Source organism: Hippoglossus hippoglossus, chromosome 10 (genome assembly GCF_009819705.1).
Source record: "Hippoglossus hippoglossus isolate fHipHip1 chromosome 10, fHipHip1.pri, whole genome shotgun sequence".
Taxonomy (NCBI): domain Eukaryota; kingdom Metazoa; phylum Chordata; class Actinopteri; order Pleuronectiformes; family Pleuronectidae; genus Hippoglossus; species Hippoglossus hippoglossus.
The window spans coordinates 14857388-14873535 of record NC_047160.1 but is presented as its reverse complement, the minus strand read 5'-3'; the positions used below and the strand labels follow the sequence as shown (position 1 = coordinate 14873535).

At 44.1% G+C, this 16148-nt stretch overlaps 2 protein-coding genes across 2 annotated transcripts; one reads left to right on the top strand and one right to left on the bottom strand.

Annotated features, from left to right (window-relative positions):
- The first annotated feature begins 73 nt into the window (after positions 1 to 73).
- On the top strand, positions 74 to 2866 carry cryba1l1 (crystallin, beta A1, like 1). Its single transcript, XM_034597433.1, has 6 exons — positions 74 to 429; positions 776 to 857; positions 1002 to 1120; positions 1482 to 1623; positions 1711 to 1853; positions 2228 to 2866. Exons 2-6 carry the CDS (start codon positions 783 to 785, stop codon positions 2373 to 2375), a joined length of 627 nt encoding a protein of 208 aa, XP_034453324.1. The 5' UTR covers positions 74 to 429; positions 776 to 782; the 3' UTR covers positions 2376 to 2866.
- A 992-nt stretch (positions 2867 to 3858) lies between these two features.
- On the bottom strand, positions 3859 to 11276 carry LOC117768926. The gene is made up of 6 exons (XM_034597421.1): positions 11075 to 11276; positions 9432 to 9592; positions 8593 to 9312; positions 8021 to 8550; positions 6414 to 7454; positions 3859 to 5540 (listed from the first exon to the last, which is right to left on the bottom strand). The coding sequence occupies exons 1-6, from the start codon at positions 11101 to 11103 to the stop codon at positions 4665 to 4667; spliced, it is 3357 nt and encodes a 1118-aa protein (XP_034453312.1). The 5' UTR covers positions 11104 to 11276; the 3' UTR covers positions 3859 to 4664.
- Positions 11277 to 16148: the final 4872 nt, after the last annotated feature.

The following is a 16148-nucleotide window of genomic DNA, read 5'->3' as shown; positions in this document are numbered from 1 at the left end:
AGACCGACCCAGTCCCCACCCTGTGTGTGCCCCTGCGCTCCGCTGTTAATCCCCCACATTCTCCACACCGATCCCGGCCCTTTGTGCCAGGCCACACGCTGGACTGCTGACCGGTGTCGGAACATACCGGAGCGCCCTTTGTCTCAGAACAACCAGCGGCCACTATGGGATCTGCTGAGCTGGTCGCTGCAGCGGGACAACAGCAGCCAGAAGGGGCAGGCAGACGCACCGGGAGCGCGCCTCTCCAACCCGCTTTGCCCAACTGGACTGCGTAAAGGCCTGTGCGTGACCAAGAGGCGTGGACGCGCACCCACAGGCGCGCTCCCCGACCGTCGGTATAAAACTGAAGCGCCAGGTTCTCCCAAAGCTCTACGCGAGGCAGGCGGGCGCGTACCACTCCAAAGCTCTTCTAATAAAGTGCCAATCTAGGTAAGGCTGCATCTCTGCTCACTGACAGCTGCTGCACACACCACCTGAAAACCAGAAGCACTTACTGAAACTCCTGCACAGCACTGATCAAACTTGTTATTTAACTTTTAACACATTCTACTTCTATTTGATTATTTATATTCCTGGTTAAGTAAAAGTATATATTTCCGCCCACACCCCACTTAATGAATTATGTCAAAACATTACAAGTGTTTTAATTGCAAGTGGCACCATCGTGCGTAAAGCAGATTTAAACCAGTGTTAGTGGATGACTGATGTTTTAAAAGAGATCCATGTCTCTGGTTGTCTTCACCTCCTTCTCTCTGTCTTCATCTGCCCCCTCAAGAGTAAAGATGTACAGAACTACAAGGTCCCCAATGATGCAGCCGCTGGTCAACTCAGGAATGGGCATGGCACCTTTCTTCAAGGTAAACACTTAGGATTGAAAACTGGACCAGATGGCGATGGAAGCATGTATGAATGAAAAGAGCAATCCCAAAGAGGTTAAGTTTGCACCTTGTTGCTGATTAACATCCCTGCACCCCCCTCTCTGTCTCTCTCTGTCTCCTCAGGTGACCGTGTTCGAGCAGGAGCATTTCCAGGGCAAGTGCTTGGAGTTCACCTCCGAGTGCTGCAACATCCAGGAGTGCGGGCTGGACAACATCCGCTCCATCAGGGTGGAGAGCGGAGCGTAAGTCTCTCGAAACTTGATCTGTGGTGACTAGAGGAATATGAGAAGTGAAACACACTGATGGGCTGAATCAAGGGAAACGTTTATTCTTATTTCTTTTACTTTAATGCATCATCCCAAACACAGATGTTGGATGCTTTAAGCCCTGAGACAGTTGAGATGTGGATCATATAAAGGGAGCTGCACCTCAGGCTCAGTCTTGTCTTTCCACAGTTGGTTTAACTGCATTTTTTTGTGCTGAATTTCTTCATCCAGGCTGAAAATACAAGTGTTCATTTTTAAGGTAGATCACAGAAACAAACAAATGTCTGCAGGTCATTGTGTGAAAAAGGGCCCTCTCTTTTTCTCTGTCTCTCTGTAGCTGGGTCGGTTTCGAGCACCATGACTTCCAGGGCCAGCAGTTCATCCTGGAGAGAGGAGAGTACCCCCACTGGGACGCTTACAGTGGTTCCCTCTCCTACCACGTGGAGCGCCTCATGTCTCTGCGCCCCATTTACTGCGCTGTGAGTACCCAACATCCTGACTCCTAAATGTCCAGCCGCCCTGACCGCTTCAGGAATCCAATTAAACCGTCTCTGTCTCCGTTGCAGTCCCACCAGAGCAGCCGCATGATCATCTTTGAGAAGGAGAACTTCATGGGCCGCAGTGTTGAGATCTGTGACGACTACCCCTCTCTGCAGGGCATGGGCTGGATGATGCCCGAAGTTGGCTCCATGCATGTGCAGTGCGGCGCGTGAGTCTTTATGAATTTCTCTGTGTACATTTCGGGGTGTGACCAGTGGGATGCTTATCTGCAAAACCTGAACAAATGTCTCAGATTTTCTTACATTAAGTTTTGTGTATGTTCCTTGTTTTAGTTCCTGTTGCTTTAACGACTTAAAATCCCAACGTAGACCATCCAGCATCACTTACTTCTATCCGCAAACTTTTCCCCATGTTAATACATCTGTTTATTGCCATGATCCATCATCAGCTTGTGTTGTATGTAACAGACATACCAGCCCAAAGCTCTGAGCATTAACTAAATCCCCACTCTGTCACACTTGTCACTGTGGCTCCTAAAATAGTCCCCGCTAACCCCGGCGGCCTTCTCTGTCCCTCCTGCAGCTTTGTGTGCTACCAGTACCCAGGCTACAGGGGCCAGCAGTACATCATGGAGTGTGAGAGACATAGTGGAGACTACCAGCACTGGAGGAACTGGGGCTCCCACTGTCAGACCCCCCAGATCCAGTCCATCAGGCGCATCCAGCACTGAGAGGAGAAATACAGGCTGAGACCCCGGCTCACGGACAGCACATCCCCTTGACCCCCCCCCTTACCCATAACCCCCTCCTCTCTTTTCTTTCTGTCACTCTTCAAACCCCCTTTTTCCTTCCTTCTCGACTTGAGCCACAACATCCGCCCCAAACCTAAGTCAACACCACCACTGATTAACAGCCGCTGCCAGTGTGATAAGAGACAATATCGCACTGCTAAAGCACAGGGAAGCACACACATACACAAACACACACGCTGGCTTAACTGACACTCAGTGACAGTGTCTTTTTACTTGGTTTAGACGTCCCTACACACTCACGCACACAAACACACACCTGCGCTGTACTCTCACCTGAGCCCGGCGATCAGTAGAGCGTTTCCTCAGCACGCTGGAACCAGAGACTGCGCTGTGGTGCAGCTCAGATGTGTTGTGTTGTTTTGTGTAGGAGGTTGATCCACAGGTTGATGACTAATAAACTCATTTTCACCTCATGTCCTGTTGTTTTCATTATTGATCAGATTATGTGCATGTTTTACACTAGTTTTAAACTAGAAACTAGAAAAACACTAATACATAAATACATTGGGGTGTCCTCTTTCCTGCCTTACAAAGTTTGGCTGTAAAGTTTTGAGTTTTGCTTTTCACAGAGATGAGTAGTTGAGTTTTGCAGGAGCTCATGTCCGCTGCCACGTGTTTTAACAGCCACAAGTTTAAAATAATCAAAATGTCTCTTGCGGAAAAAGCTTAATTAAGTTTCTACTCATGTTTTGATGCTTTATCCCCAAATTAAACCCAGTCAGTTTTAGATTGCATTGCAACTGACATGAAGTCAAACCGCCCAGTGATCTGTGTGAGGCAGGAAACTACAAACTAAGTGGTATTTAAAAACTTTATTTCCTCGAGCCTGTAGCGGATGGGTATGTGTTTTATAAACTAATTTAAGGTGCTAAATTAGACAGCACAGTGTAGAGGACGTTAAAAACTGATTATAAAATTGGGTCAGGTTAGGAGATGAACCGGGAGGAACATCTTCAATAATTCATCTCAAAGCAGGAAGTTTCTTTACCAAATCTCTTGAGTCTGATGGTCGACACTGCAACCAAAGAAGACACAGAAGAAAAGATAAAACACTAAAGAAAATATCTTCACTCTGATACAACAACACCTCCACCGATGCCACAAATTCCCCTTAAATTAAATCACGCTGCACCAAATAATAATAAAATGTTGAAATATTTATTAAAAATTTGCATTTTATTTTGTAACTGTGAGAATCCTATATTATTGGAAATATAAATGTATACATCCTATGTTGGTATTCAAAAATATCAAGCTATAACATGCTTATTGATATATGGTAAGTATGGTGAGTCCTCTGCTTTATTCCCAAACATGATGTGAGCAACTGAAGTTAAAAATATACAAACTGGCGAGGAACCGTTATTTTCACTGATGTTTATAGACCTGATACGACGAAGTGAAAAAAAGATAAATCTTTATTTTAGAAATCAGAGTCCGAGACTCGAGGTCAAATCGTTGAAAAGGTCGAGGTCAAACATGACTTAACAGTAAAACAAGGAAGACAAGAGTTTTCCTGGAACATTTACAAACTGTAGCAGAACACAGGTGAACATTATCAATCATATTTACAACAGAATACAGTCACAGTTATATTTACAACGAATAAAACACGTTTGGTTTGTGTTGTTTTCAACACTCGACAGTTAAAACAAACTTTTCTGAACATATTTGTTTAACAGCAACAAATTATCAAACCTAGAAGCAACAAGCTTGAAACTTGTTATATAAAAACAACAGCAACAGTACAAAGAAAGAACAATCCAAGCACGCACTAAATCTCTGCACACAAACGATAAAGTCCTGGTTTGGTTGATCAGTTCAGCATTTTTATGCACAATGATGCAACTCTTTCTCTTTACGTCTTTACCAAACTTATCTGGTTTTCAATCCGAACAAACCACGAACAAGTCGCTCACAGTTTTCCTTATGAAAACAAAAAACCCTCTTGTGATTGTCAGATGAACAACAGAAAAAGCTTAAGACGTTACAAATAAAATATTTATGATGAAACCATGTTCGTCTTAATCTCTATCACTATTCACTCTCTTTACTCACAGCTACATAAAAACAATTCAGAAATATTTTCTGAGAAATGTAAGAAATAACAAACAGAAGCAGACGAGAAGAAAATAAAACGACACCTCTGTCTATTTGCACAGGGCTGGACGTCACAGATTCTAATGTGAGAGTACCTCACTGTGTTTTCTAACTTACAAGCTCACCTTTATTCACAATAGCGAAGACCACTGATGAGGCGTAGTCTGTCTTTTCTCCAACAACGTCAATGTCCTCGTCTCCATCCTCCTTGTCTGAAGACTCCGTCCAGCTGATGATCACCGGCTCAGGTAAGGGGCTGGAATCCCCAATCACATCGATGTCCTCCTCTTCCCGGCTTCCTGTTAACCCTGTGCTGCCCTCCTGTGCCGAAGGTGAAGGAGGTGAAACACAGTGCGACAGAAATGGTAATGTTCTGCCTATTCCCGCCTCTTCTCTGCAGCCGCCTGTATCGTTCTCCAGGTTGGTTCCACCGTCAGTGTCTCCATCCACATCGATGATCTCATCAGCGCTGCTCTCTGCCACTTCGTACATCGAACCTTCCTCTGTTTCACTGACTTTGATTTCTCCTTTTTCTTCCCTATCCAAAAAGCCTCCTACACTAGTCAGCGAAACACTCTCCACATCAATCACTTCCTCTGCCCCTGTGTTTGTTTGTTCAGAGTGTAGGTTGGCAGATCCAGAGCTGTGTATGCATGTTTCAGAGGTCGGCTGTGTCATTGGCTCAAAGCAAATCCTTTTGGAAACAGTGGCGTCAACGCGGGTTTCCCCCCCTGGCTCAGCTCTCCTCTTCCTCCCCCTCCTTGTAGGTTCCTCTTCCCCTTCCTGTGGCTTGACAGTCAACTCTACCTCATGTCTCTCTTGGTTTTCCTCCAGTTGTTCATTCGTGGCAAAGGGCTCCACAGGTTTTGAAATCCCATCATGAGGTAAACTTACATGTTGTCCGTTTTCCTTGGACCTGCCTCGACTGGAACCTGCTGAGGTTGGTTTGTCTACAAGTGGCTTGTAGAGCAAGGGCACACTATCCTGTAAAAACAAATGAACTGTATTAAATCGTTCGGACAAATACAAAACAACGACAGAAACGGAACAGACTATAAGAGCACATTCCCAGTTGAGGCTGATGGGAAAGTCATTAGTTTTGCAGGTGTACGGCCATGAAACAAAATACTGGACAAAGTGGATTTCTTTCCTAATAGTGGTCTTATCAACCAAATGCATCCTGCGGCCACAAATGTGTCATGGGTCACATATGAAGGACCGCCTCCTCCTTTAACATCTCTGATCCACTACAGTTTCATTATGAATCATTCATATCTTTAGCGACAATACGTTACGTGTATATTTACATATAGTGCTGGGAAGTGGGATCGGATCACCAGTGGTCACAGGAGACACATTCAGGACACATGTTGATACCAGGTGTGAACAGACAAACCTAGAGCTGACCACCTCTGATCACATCTCTCAGGACCGGGGTTAAAACCAGGTCTGAACAGGGCCTGAGGTACATCATCTGAAGTCCATGAATGTCTGAATAGAATTTCCTGATAACTAATCCTACAGTCGATGAGGTGAATTTCAGTTTGCAAAACACATCTTGTACAAAAGGGTAAATGCTCACCATGATATCTGCTTTCCTAAACCTACTCCTGATGGGATAAGTCTTTCTGCTCTGCAACTCTGATTTATTCTTCTTAGATGAGTCATGAAGGTGTTTTTCTGATGATGAACTGATTTTTCTTTTTGCTGGACTCTGAAAAATATATAAGCACGGACAAAAAACACATTTTCTTTCCCATTATGTCGCTGCGATAAAGCAATTTCCCCCTCACATTAACCTCAGTTATATGATATCTGCAGATCTATTACTGGAGAGCAGTTAGAAAACTTTGTCACCTTGACTTCCAGACGTTGACAGCTGTTTCCCTGCAGCATTACTCTCACTGGTATCGGTCCTCTCCACTCCAGTTTCACCACAGGAATCTGCTGGAGCTGTTTGTCTCTGAGGTCGTGAAGGATCTTAATCTCTGCATCACTCATCGGCACCGGCTTCCTCCTCACCCTCCTTTTCTCTAATGACAAGAGATATTGCTTTTGTTTTTTCTTGTATCCTTGTTTTCTCTGTGTTCTGTGGTTCCCTGAAGTTTCCTCAGCACTTTCTAGGGGAGCGGGACTATGAGCTGAGGCCTTGTGTGGCTGTGAACGACTAGGAGGTGTTTCAGCTTCCTCACCCTGATGGGATTCAGTTTGAGGGCGTATGACGGGATTTTGTGTCTTGGTCTTAGTTTTTCTGTGATTGTTCAGGACTGGGGAAGACTTGCTCGGCTCAGTGGAGATTTCACCATTTGTCTCTTCCTCTTCCCTGGCACGACAGTTTTCAACGTGTTCCTCAAACGAATGAAGGAAGTGTTCCAGCATATCGTTCATCTCTCCCTCTCCCTGCTGCTGCAGAACAGGTACCTCACCTTGTGCAGAAGAGGAAGGGCTGGCTTCACTTGTCACAGCGGCAACTTGCGCAGACCCATGAAAAGCTTCCAGGAGGCCAGTGGTGCAGACCTGTTGTTTGTTTTGGGCCAAACTATTCCCAGAGGAGACGTAGGTACAGCTGCTGCCCCTGGTTGGTCGAGGACGCCGTGAACCACGAACACTGCTGCTCTTTGGTAAAATGTCGAGTCCCATCATCACTTCCTCCAGGAGACGATTGATTTGCTCCGGCTGCTCTTCGTGGGGTGGCGGCTCCGGAGCAGGGAGGCAGGTGGTGTGGAGGAGGGATGAAGCTGGAGGCATGTAGGAGGCTGCAGGAGACTGCAGGACAGGAGACGGAGAAGGCTGGAGGTGGGGGCTGGATAAGGTGTCAATGTTGCAGAAGTGAACGGGAGTAAAAGATGTTGTTGACTTGGCCCTCGAGCTCCGAGTCCCGCTGCCAGGCAGCCCGTCCTGTAACCAGGCATTACAAAACAAAATGCAGAATGTTCAACAAATGAAAATGTGTGTCGTTATGATGTAATGATTATACAGTAAAATTACTGAGCAGAGATGATTGGTCAGAAAACTACAGGTAAAACTTATTCAACCAAACACACAAGGGGGACAATACATTTTCTAATCAGTGGATCAGTTACAGAGGATCCGAGTTCTCAAAGTTAAAGTCCAGACTGTCATTTTACTACCACAAATCCACGATTCAAATATATAGTTGTAATAATTATTTGTGTACATTATTATAAGTGTTTTTTTGACATTTTGAACATTTAACTATGACATCGCTGGATTGTGACTCACCTAATATCCTGTTTTCCTGTTCCTTGTGGACGAATATATCCACACATATCCACAAAGGTGTGCAAGTAGTGATAATTAAAAAAAGCAATAATTAAAAAAAGATATATATAGAAAACATGAAATAAGACAGTAAAATAATTATAAAGGAAAAGAAACCCCCCCACCACAACGACAACCTCCCTCAGTGTTTTGCTGAAACCACAGGCAGAACAGACCCTCACCTGTTTAAACTTTTGCATTGGGGTCCTCTGTCCAAGCTGTGTGGAAACTCCTCCTCCTGCCTGACTGTGTGGCAGCATCTCTTCACTCTGACTGAACTCCAACACTTTGCCGCGACTTCTACTTCTGCGATAGCTCTCGGCCGACCTCAGAAACGCTCTTGTCTTCAGGTACAACTTCCTGCCTGCAGCTCCTCCACCCTGACCCGTCCTCGTTGACCTCCTCCCCCACCTCTGCAGGAACAGCTTCTGCACCTTGCTCACCCCGACCCGCTGCACGTCCACTGTCTGCGTTAACCGTCCCCTCCATCTCCCTCCTGTGCTGCCTCGTGGTCTCCCCGCTCGTCTCTCAGCTGCCCTGGCTCTCCTTGGCCTCCCCACCCCTGCCCCACGCCTCCGCCCCGCTCGCCCCCTGCGGGAGCCCTCCTCTTTGTCTGGGTTGAGGAAGGAGTTTATGAATCCTGGGATGTTGCCTTGGAAACGCTTTAACTGCTCGTCCTGCCACTCCTCGCCCTCCGTGGCATCTCTGGCTGCTACTTGAGTGGCAGTGCACCATCTCTTAAGATCAGTGGCACACAGGGTGGAGAAAGGCTGGAGAGACAGGGGGACGGAGCTGTACGGCGGCACCGCAACAGCACCAGATGTGGGTTCAGCTGCTGTGGAGTCTTGCATGGACGTTGCAGATGCAGAGGAAGGTTGGTTTTCTGGCAGGTAGAGGAGGGATATGGGAATGTGGGGAATTTGAGAGGGGAGAATTTGGGAGTCTGTCTGTTCTGCATTCTGGAGAGCAGCCATGTCAACGGTTTCAATGGAGGTTGCAGAGTGAGTAGAAGGAGCTGTGCTTCCCTGCACCTCCTCTGTCTGTGTCCACATGTCTTTCTCACTATATGACTGTGTCTCCTTCCACAGCAAAGTGCACCCATCCCTCACCTCTCTCCTCCACTTGACCCGCTTCCTCTTGTTATCCTCCACCATCATCGGCTCTGTCTGAACGCCCACCTCCACATGTCGGCCTCCTCCTTCCTCGTCTCTGCTTTTATGATCTCTTCTCGTGACCTCCACCAGCCCGTGGATGCCCAGATTGGCTGCAGCGGAAATAGCCTCTTGCTTCTCCTTCTCCCCCTCCCCTGCCATCTCTCCGGAGTACAGCAGTCTGACCATGCGGAGCAGCGTGCAGGCGTCAAGAGTCTGAAACTCCAGGAGATGACTCTGTCCTGCAGGCGGCACTGGCGTGGAGGAGGACACAAGGGGACTGATCGCTGAGAGAACGCAACTGTGTGCTGGCACCGAAACACCTGGAGGAGGGGACAGATGTTAAAATGTCTTCACACAACTAGTCTGAGATATGTCAAATTGACATGTTCAACAGCAAAACAACACGATTTAAAGTCATCAGTGAAATATGTATTCACACCTTCTGCCTTGAGCAGAGTGTCACAGAACTGGCTGCGCTGCTGCTGTCTCTGCAGCTCAGCGAGGAGGAGAGCTTCAAACCCTGGTTTCTGGTAGCACCACATTTCTTCATCCACTTCAGAGGAGGAGCAGAGAGGAGGAGAGACAAAAGGCTGCTGGAATCTACCAGGGCACAAAGATATCGATGGTTACAAACTGCTTCACAGAAAGAAAAAATGGAATTGAAACAAACAGCAATCAAAACAATAAAAAGATAATCAGTTACATATAATAACAGAACAGAGGCGAATCAAATGAAGTTACACATGAAAATAAAACACAACACACAAAAGCTTTCTGATTCAAACCCGTTTTAAGAAGAGATTTTAAGACCCTAAGGATGTTGCTGGTCTGATCTCAGTAGGTAAACTCTTCTTGGTCACCCTTAGTTACCAGCTGTGATGTGGGAATAACCAGCAGTGCTCCATTCACAGATGGATGTGAGATGTATTTTTTCCTGAAAGAATAAAACTCGTGTTTGGGGTAGTTACCTCATAGTGCACCCCGTAAAAATACCCGATCATACATATTTGTTATTAATTGATAAATGTATTCATAAAAACTGATAAACAGAACAATTAGTGATATTATTTTTGCACATTTATGCTTAAATGCATAATGACTACTTTAGGAATATTTTGATCACAACTAAACATTTAAAAGATTTACAGGTTTTATACTGGTGTTTCTACACTGTGATGTAACTACTTTCACCTCAGCTATTCTGCCACCACTGCAAATTAGATGTGTTGAAGTTTCCCTCTTTTATACCCTGGGTTGGTAGTTTGACAGAGAAAATTAAAGGGAAAGTCTGTGAAAATAGCCCAACATATTCATGATGTAAGCATATTTGGATACTCGTTAAAAATATTTCATTAGAGGTTATGAATCATTTCCAGAGGATTCCTCTTCAGGATGTCTCTGACTATGCTCACATCAAATCTCATGTCTCTTTACTGCACAATGACAGAGAAAATAAAGGAAAAGTCCATGTATCTATATGCACATATATATGATTATATTAAGAATATATTAGGCCATTTTTGCAGACTTTCCCTTAGTCAGAGACATCATGAAGAAAAATATATATCAAATGAGAGACTATAACTAAACTATAATTGTGTTTCCCAGTGCACAGTTGACTTCTTCCTCCCACCTGACCCTAGGGGGGGCTCTGTAGTTTTTGCACGTGTTGAGACTTTTTGCAGTGCACGTGTCCTCAAACCGAGGTTTTCTGACTTTTGATCGTGTTGAAGTTGTTTTCTTGATTCACACGTGTCTTTCCTATTTGCATGTGTGGATCCCTCTCGGCCACCGTAGCTTCTATCTCGTGAACAGACCTGTGCACGTGGGGCCCATGAGCGCCTCATGTCGGTGGGACACATGAAAGCCTGTGGCCGCGGGGCAGAGCACACCTGTGCGTTAGCATCCCTGCTGATTACTAGCAGCCAGCTAACAGCGCAGCGGGCGCGGCTGCGGCTGCGGCATGACCGTGAACATGTGAGGTAACATGCGAGCGTCATGTGAACCTCTCCCCCTGCACATGTGAGAGAGTCCGGACATGTTTCTGCGTCCGACTCCGACAAACAGGTGGATCTCACTCACCTCTGCTCCTCCCAAACTCCTGGATCCATCCGCCCCAGCGCGCACAGGCCCCTCTAACAGGTTATGAGAATATGTCCCTTCTCTTCCAAGCGGACGGGACCGAGGCTCGTTTTGTTTTTACGCGGTTTTTCTGTCCATTCCCCTGAGGTCATCCACGGGTCAGCGTGGTCTGCAGCGGCGACGTTACTCTGCTGTTCCTCCCGTCGCCACCAGGGGGCAGCAGTGCCGGCACACCGCAGGCTGACAGAGCCCAAAACAAAAGTCTCCATTCAAACTTTATCAATAAAGTTATTGTTTCTTTATTTATATCAACAAGTGTCACTAATGTTAATTATTCAAAAGGGGGAAGTAATGGATTGATTTAAAATACATGAACTAGATGTGAATGAGAGTAACATTACATTTATATACACGTGAACATACATAAACACATGTATTTACATGTTGCAGTGGTGATAAAATAAAACGAGCTGCAGTACAAGTTTGTTAATCATGTTATAGAGTAAGGCACAGAAACAGTATTCGACAATACACCTTGTATGTGTATTTGTGACACATTAATAACTTGGGTTAAAAAAAAAACTATTTTATTCAAATGTTGTTTAACAAGCAGTGGACAATAATTCCTGATCCTGTACATAACATTGTTATTTTTCAAATTAAAGCATTAGTTCTGGATTGTAGAAAACACTTTCCCCAGTTAAAAATTGTTTTGTGATTTCAGATTCAACTTTATGATCTTTTTAGAGGTTGTAGTTTGTGAGATGTCTTATATTACACAGGCGTTTAAACAACATATTACAAATACAACTCACTGTTACACAATATAATTTAACAGCGCCACAAACTAGAGTCTCCTAAAGACCCTAAAGTTAATCTGTAACCTCTTTAAGTTCATTTGATATGGAACTGAACATTATAACCTTAATATAAATAGGTTTGTGTAGCCAGGTGCACTCAAAGTCCGACTTTGTGTAACTTCTGTTGGGCAAAATAAAACATTTTAGAAATGAAAAGTTTGATTTAGATGCAATAAAACAGACACTTGCTTAGATGAGTTAGGTGACACAGAGTTGTTGCTGTACTTACTTACTTACTTAAAGAGGCTGATGTGAAACGTAGGTTTATAACTAAGTGTAACTGGTCTGTTGCCTTCTCGTGCTGCAGTTACAACACATTTCAACAGTTGTCATTATCCCACTGTCGTCACTTTGTTGCTGTTCAGCTGAAGTCAAATATATAAACTCAGTCAAAATGTGTTTTACTGTTCACTTAACAACTTTGGAACAATTTAGGAAAATGTTTCTCTTTTTTTATCAATCTTGCACAGTTCTGTGAAACAGTGAGGTGCTAGAAATAAATCAATTATAAAATTGTCCTTTTTCATTATGTGAGTCATATTTGTATCTTTGGTGGAATGAGGTAAAACACCACAAACAGCAGAAGTCCCTCTCCACACTCAGACATATATATCGCTGTTAAGGTCTTATTTTAGATGAAACATTCACATGACTGAACATAGACACTCTGCCTCTTAAAGTTGTTTGTTTGTATTAGTATCCACCTCTACATTGTCTGTCACTCAGATATGATGGTAGTGATGCGAGTGCCGATATCGAAATATCTCTACAAACTTGTGCAAGACTCTGCGGTCGGGGAAAACCCAAAGTGAAAGCAGCAGTGGAAATAAGATCCAGCGCTGCAGACATAGATCCAGTTTTGTGATAGGCTATGAGTCTGTTTTAGTAGGAGATCAAGTTAGGTTTCTACAGGTTCCTGAAATTAACAGTATGTTGACTCAGTTCATCTGTTCCAGGAATTATGATGAAATTGATCCTTTATGATCTGTTGAATCCACTTTTATTGTGACGTTTATTTATTTGTTAAAAGACAGGAGTTTTACTTTGACATAATTAAATTCCAACTGGATTCAAATCTGTTCCAAGGTCTCATTAGGGAACAGAAGAGGGGGGGGTGCGTCTGATGGTTTTTTGATTTTCAGTCTGTTATGTGATAAGACCTCTCCTGATGTGATGAACAAATGCATGAGCCTCTAAACTGCATCTGGTATTTCCCCCTGTGTGAAAAGCAACAAGTACAATGTACAGTTTCTTCATCTTTGTCATTATTTTTAAACAATCTTTCATTTACATTCATTCAGTCACAGCAGCCCATGACTTAGTTTTCAGTCTCGGCCTCTGCCTCCTTATGAAATCATTCCAGAAATGTCTCTGCAGTGAGGTTTGCAGGTTTAATATCTGGGAAAATGAGATCACTACTTGGTATCAGCAGACGCCCACGGCTGAGGCATCAGTGTCAGGAGGGAGAAGGTTTGACTCATGCATCTCTACTATTAAACAGCTTTTAAAGAGGCAACACTCACATAGCCATGAATGTCTGGCTGCTTGTTTTTAAGTTCTATGGGCGTTTCATTCGATAGCTGTCGGTGTATTGTTCGTGGTCTTGACCCAGTTTTTGTGTTGTGCTGTTGTAGGTCTCTTCTTGTTGAGTCATGTGTGTTTTCAAGACCCAGACAGGAACTGGAATGGCAAATTAGCTTAGCTCAGGGTATACACCTCATGGTATGCGGTGTTGCTATATACTCATCCCTACACAAACAAACATCACTAAGTCTTCGATCAAGGTTCGACATCAATTGCTACAGACACAAATACAGGCAAACACATGAGACCCATAGTGCTTTACTATGAATGTCAGACAGATACATTTTCTAATTAAAACAGAACTGATTTATCTGTTTTACCACTTAAGATGTAATTGACTTACAAATAGACAAAAACAAAATGCTGTGTCCTTGAGAAAAGCACCGTAGAGACAAATAGATTGAAGCCATATGGAAAATGTTCTCATATACGGTGGGCCCTGTCTTGTATGTTGCAACCAGGACAAACAATTGGCCCTAAACACAGACAGGCAAGAAACAAATTCAAATCCCTTTTCAGTGTAATCCAACAGGAGTCCATGTTGCTCATGTCCACACAGAAAAAAGTAGGTCCCTCCAGTTCTTTCATGATCAAACATCTCGTCTCGTCTCGTTGTCTCCGTACAGCTCGAGGAGGACTTGCTGGGGGGACGAGGAGGGGACCGGACTGAAGACCATGGTAGGTGCTGGAGAGTCCTGTTGGTGTGGAGCGGGCCGGGGCCAGCGCTCGTTGAACTTGACAAAGAAGCTTGGGTCCTTGAAGGGCCCCCCGTAGATGATCACCTGCATCAGGTAGACGAGAGCCACCACCATGAAGCTGATGAGGAAGAAGGGGATGAAGGGCCTCAGTTGGTGCCAGGCAACCCAGAGCCCGTAGCCGAGGCCTCCGAGGCCGCTCTGCTTCCCTGTGTGGGAGGTGTGACGAGAAGAATCCGGGGCTGGGGTTCGATCAGGGGACTCGTCGTCTGAGTTGGAGGAGGATGGACTACCGAGTGAATCCATGAGATATAAGTCAAAACAAAGCAGGTTTTTCCCTCTGAAGCAGATCTGGTTGTACTCACTTTTCTCCACCAATCAGCTACAGGGATCATAAGGAAGGAAACAGGCCTCACACGATCTCCCAGTTGTGTGGTTTCCCTACCTTATCATGCATGGCAACAGACCTGCTGGTGTCCCAGAGGTGGACAGCTTCAACTCCTCACAACAGCCATTCCCCTCTGAACACGTGTTCTTATCCTCCAGACAGCTTTCTCGTATGCTGAAGTTTAAACCTTGCTGCTTCAAGTTGAGCTTTAGGAAGAGACAGAGAGGAAATGAAGAGCAGCGTCAGAGCCTTAAATAGATATGACACCCAAGGATAGGACACAGGGAGGGAGGCAGGGAGAATCTGCTGCGTTCAGTCGTCTCAGGTTTAAGGGTGGGTACGTGCGTGCGTGTGTGAGTGAGTGTGTGTGTGTGCGTGTGTGCGTGAGTGAGTGAGTGAGTGTGTGTGCGTGTGTGTGGGAGTGCCAGCTTCACAGGTTACAAACATTACACACACTCAGTAACGAACACAGACAGACAGACACACACACACACACACACGTGTCAGTTAGACATTCACTTGAAACAGCCAGATGACTTGTTCCACTTTCAGGACACAACTTTAATTAATCTAAGTGGCGTTAGAGCTTTTTATTTAAGTACTTATATATATTAGCGACTACAAATACTTCAACTGTTCAATTAAGGTCTAATAGCTGCTTCAAATAGTAATAATTAGAATAATTCTGGTGGAGAAATACTGGAGCTGGTTATCAGGTTCAAAGAGTCAGACTTGGTCACTTGAATGGAAATCTTTCAGCAAAACCATAACCAACTTCCTGTGTGTTAGACACTGAAATTAAACTTAAATGTGAAAAGTATTGAGTATATGGAAGAAACAGCTAATTTAAGAAGCAGCTCAAAACTTTAAAGTTTAAATATTTTTGTTCAACAAAACTAAACTACCCGGTCTTGTCTTTAATATCTCAAATATGCATTTTTAAGCGGTGCAGTTGAAATTCTATTAAAGGGTCCACAAAGTCAAACAGAACATGTAAGTTGCTCAACGTCAATTGGTCATTTTCTGATCTTAAAACATTGACTTTTAGTTTTGATTTCTAATTTTGTTTTCATTAGAAATGCTCTCATGTAAATCAGGAGTTTAAAAGAAATGTTTTACATATAGGTTTATTGAAAAAAAGACTAACCACATTTATACGACTGCTATACATAACCAGCCATAGTTTAGTTTATGTAGGTTTAATAGTAGTAACTATGTATACAGTTTATAAACTCAGGGTATTTTTAATTGTTTAAATTAAAACTACACAGGATACAACCTCCTTAATGTTCTCTACAGACCTGTGTTGTACACTGTTATCTTAATAGTCAGGGGAGAGGGAAATGATTCATTCAATACTTGGAAACATTTCTAAATTTCTATTAACATCTACATTGAATTCTATTTGTTCCAGTAGTTTGGGGTCACAGTCTGACACACACACACATCATGACCTGACTTATATCAGACATTCACACTCTGACACACACTTCAGGCCTGTGTGATCCAGCAGCTGCTCCTCAAACAGTTGGACATGCATTTCAGAT

Bases quoted from the DNA above. Each gene is read 5' to 3' on its own strand.
- cryba1l1 (XM_034597433.1), top strand. From the start codon at position 783: ATGTACAGAACTACAAGGTCCCCAATGATGCAGCCGCTGGTCAACTCA. The intron at 858-1,001 runs GTAAACACTTAG...CTGTCTCCTCAG, and splicing joins GCATGGCACCTTTCTTCAAG to GTGACCGTGTTCGAGCAGGA. The intron at 1,854-2,227 runs GTGAGTCTTTAT...TCCCTCCTGCAG, and splicing joins ATGCATGTGCAGTGCGGCGC to CTTTGTGTGCTACCAGTACC.
- LOC117768926 (XM_034597421.1), bottom strand. From the start codon at position 11,103: ATGGATCCAGGAGTTTGGGAGGAGCAGAG. The intron at 9,593-11,074 runs GTGAGTGAGATC...GTGCCCTGGTAG, and splicing joins GGAGTTTGGGAGGAGCAGAG to ATTCCAGCAGCCTTTTGTCT. The intron at 7,455-8,020 runs GTGAGGGTCTGT...GCCTGGTTACAG, and splicing joins CAATGCAAAAGTTTAAACAG to GACGGGCTGCCTGGCAGCGG.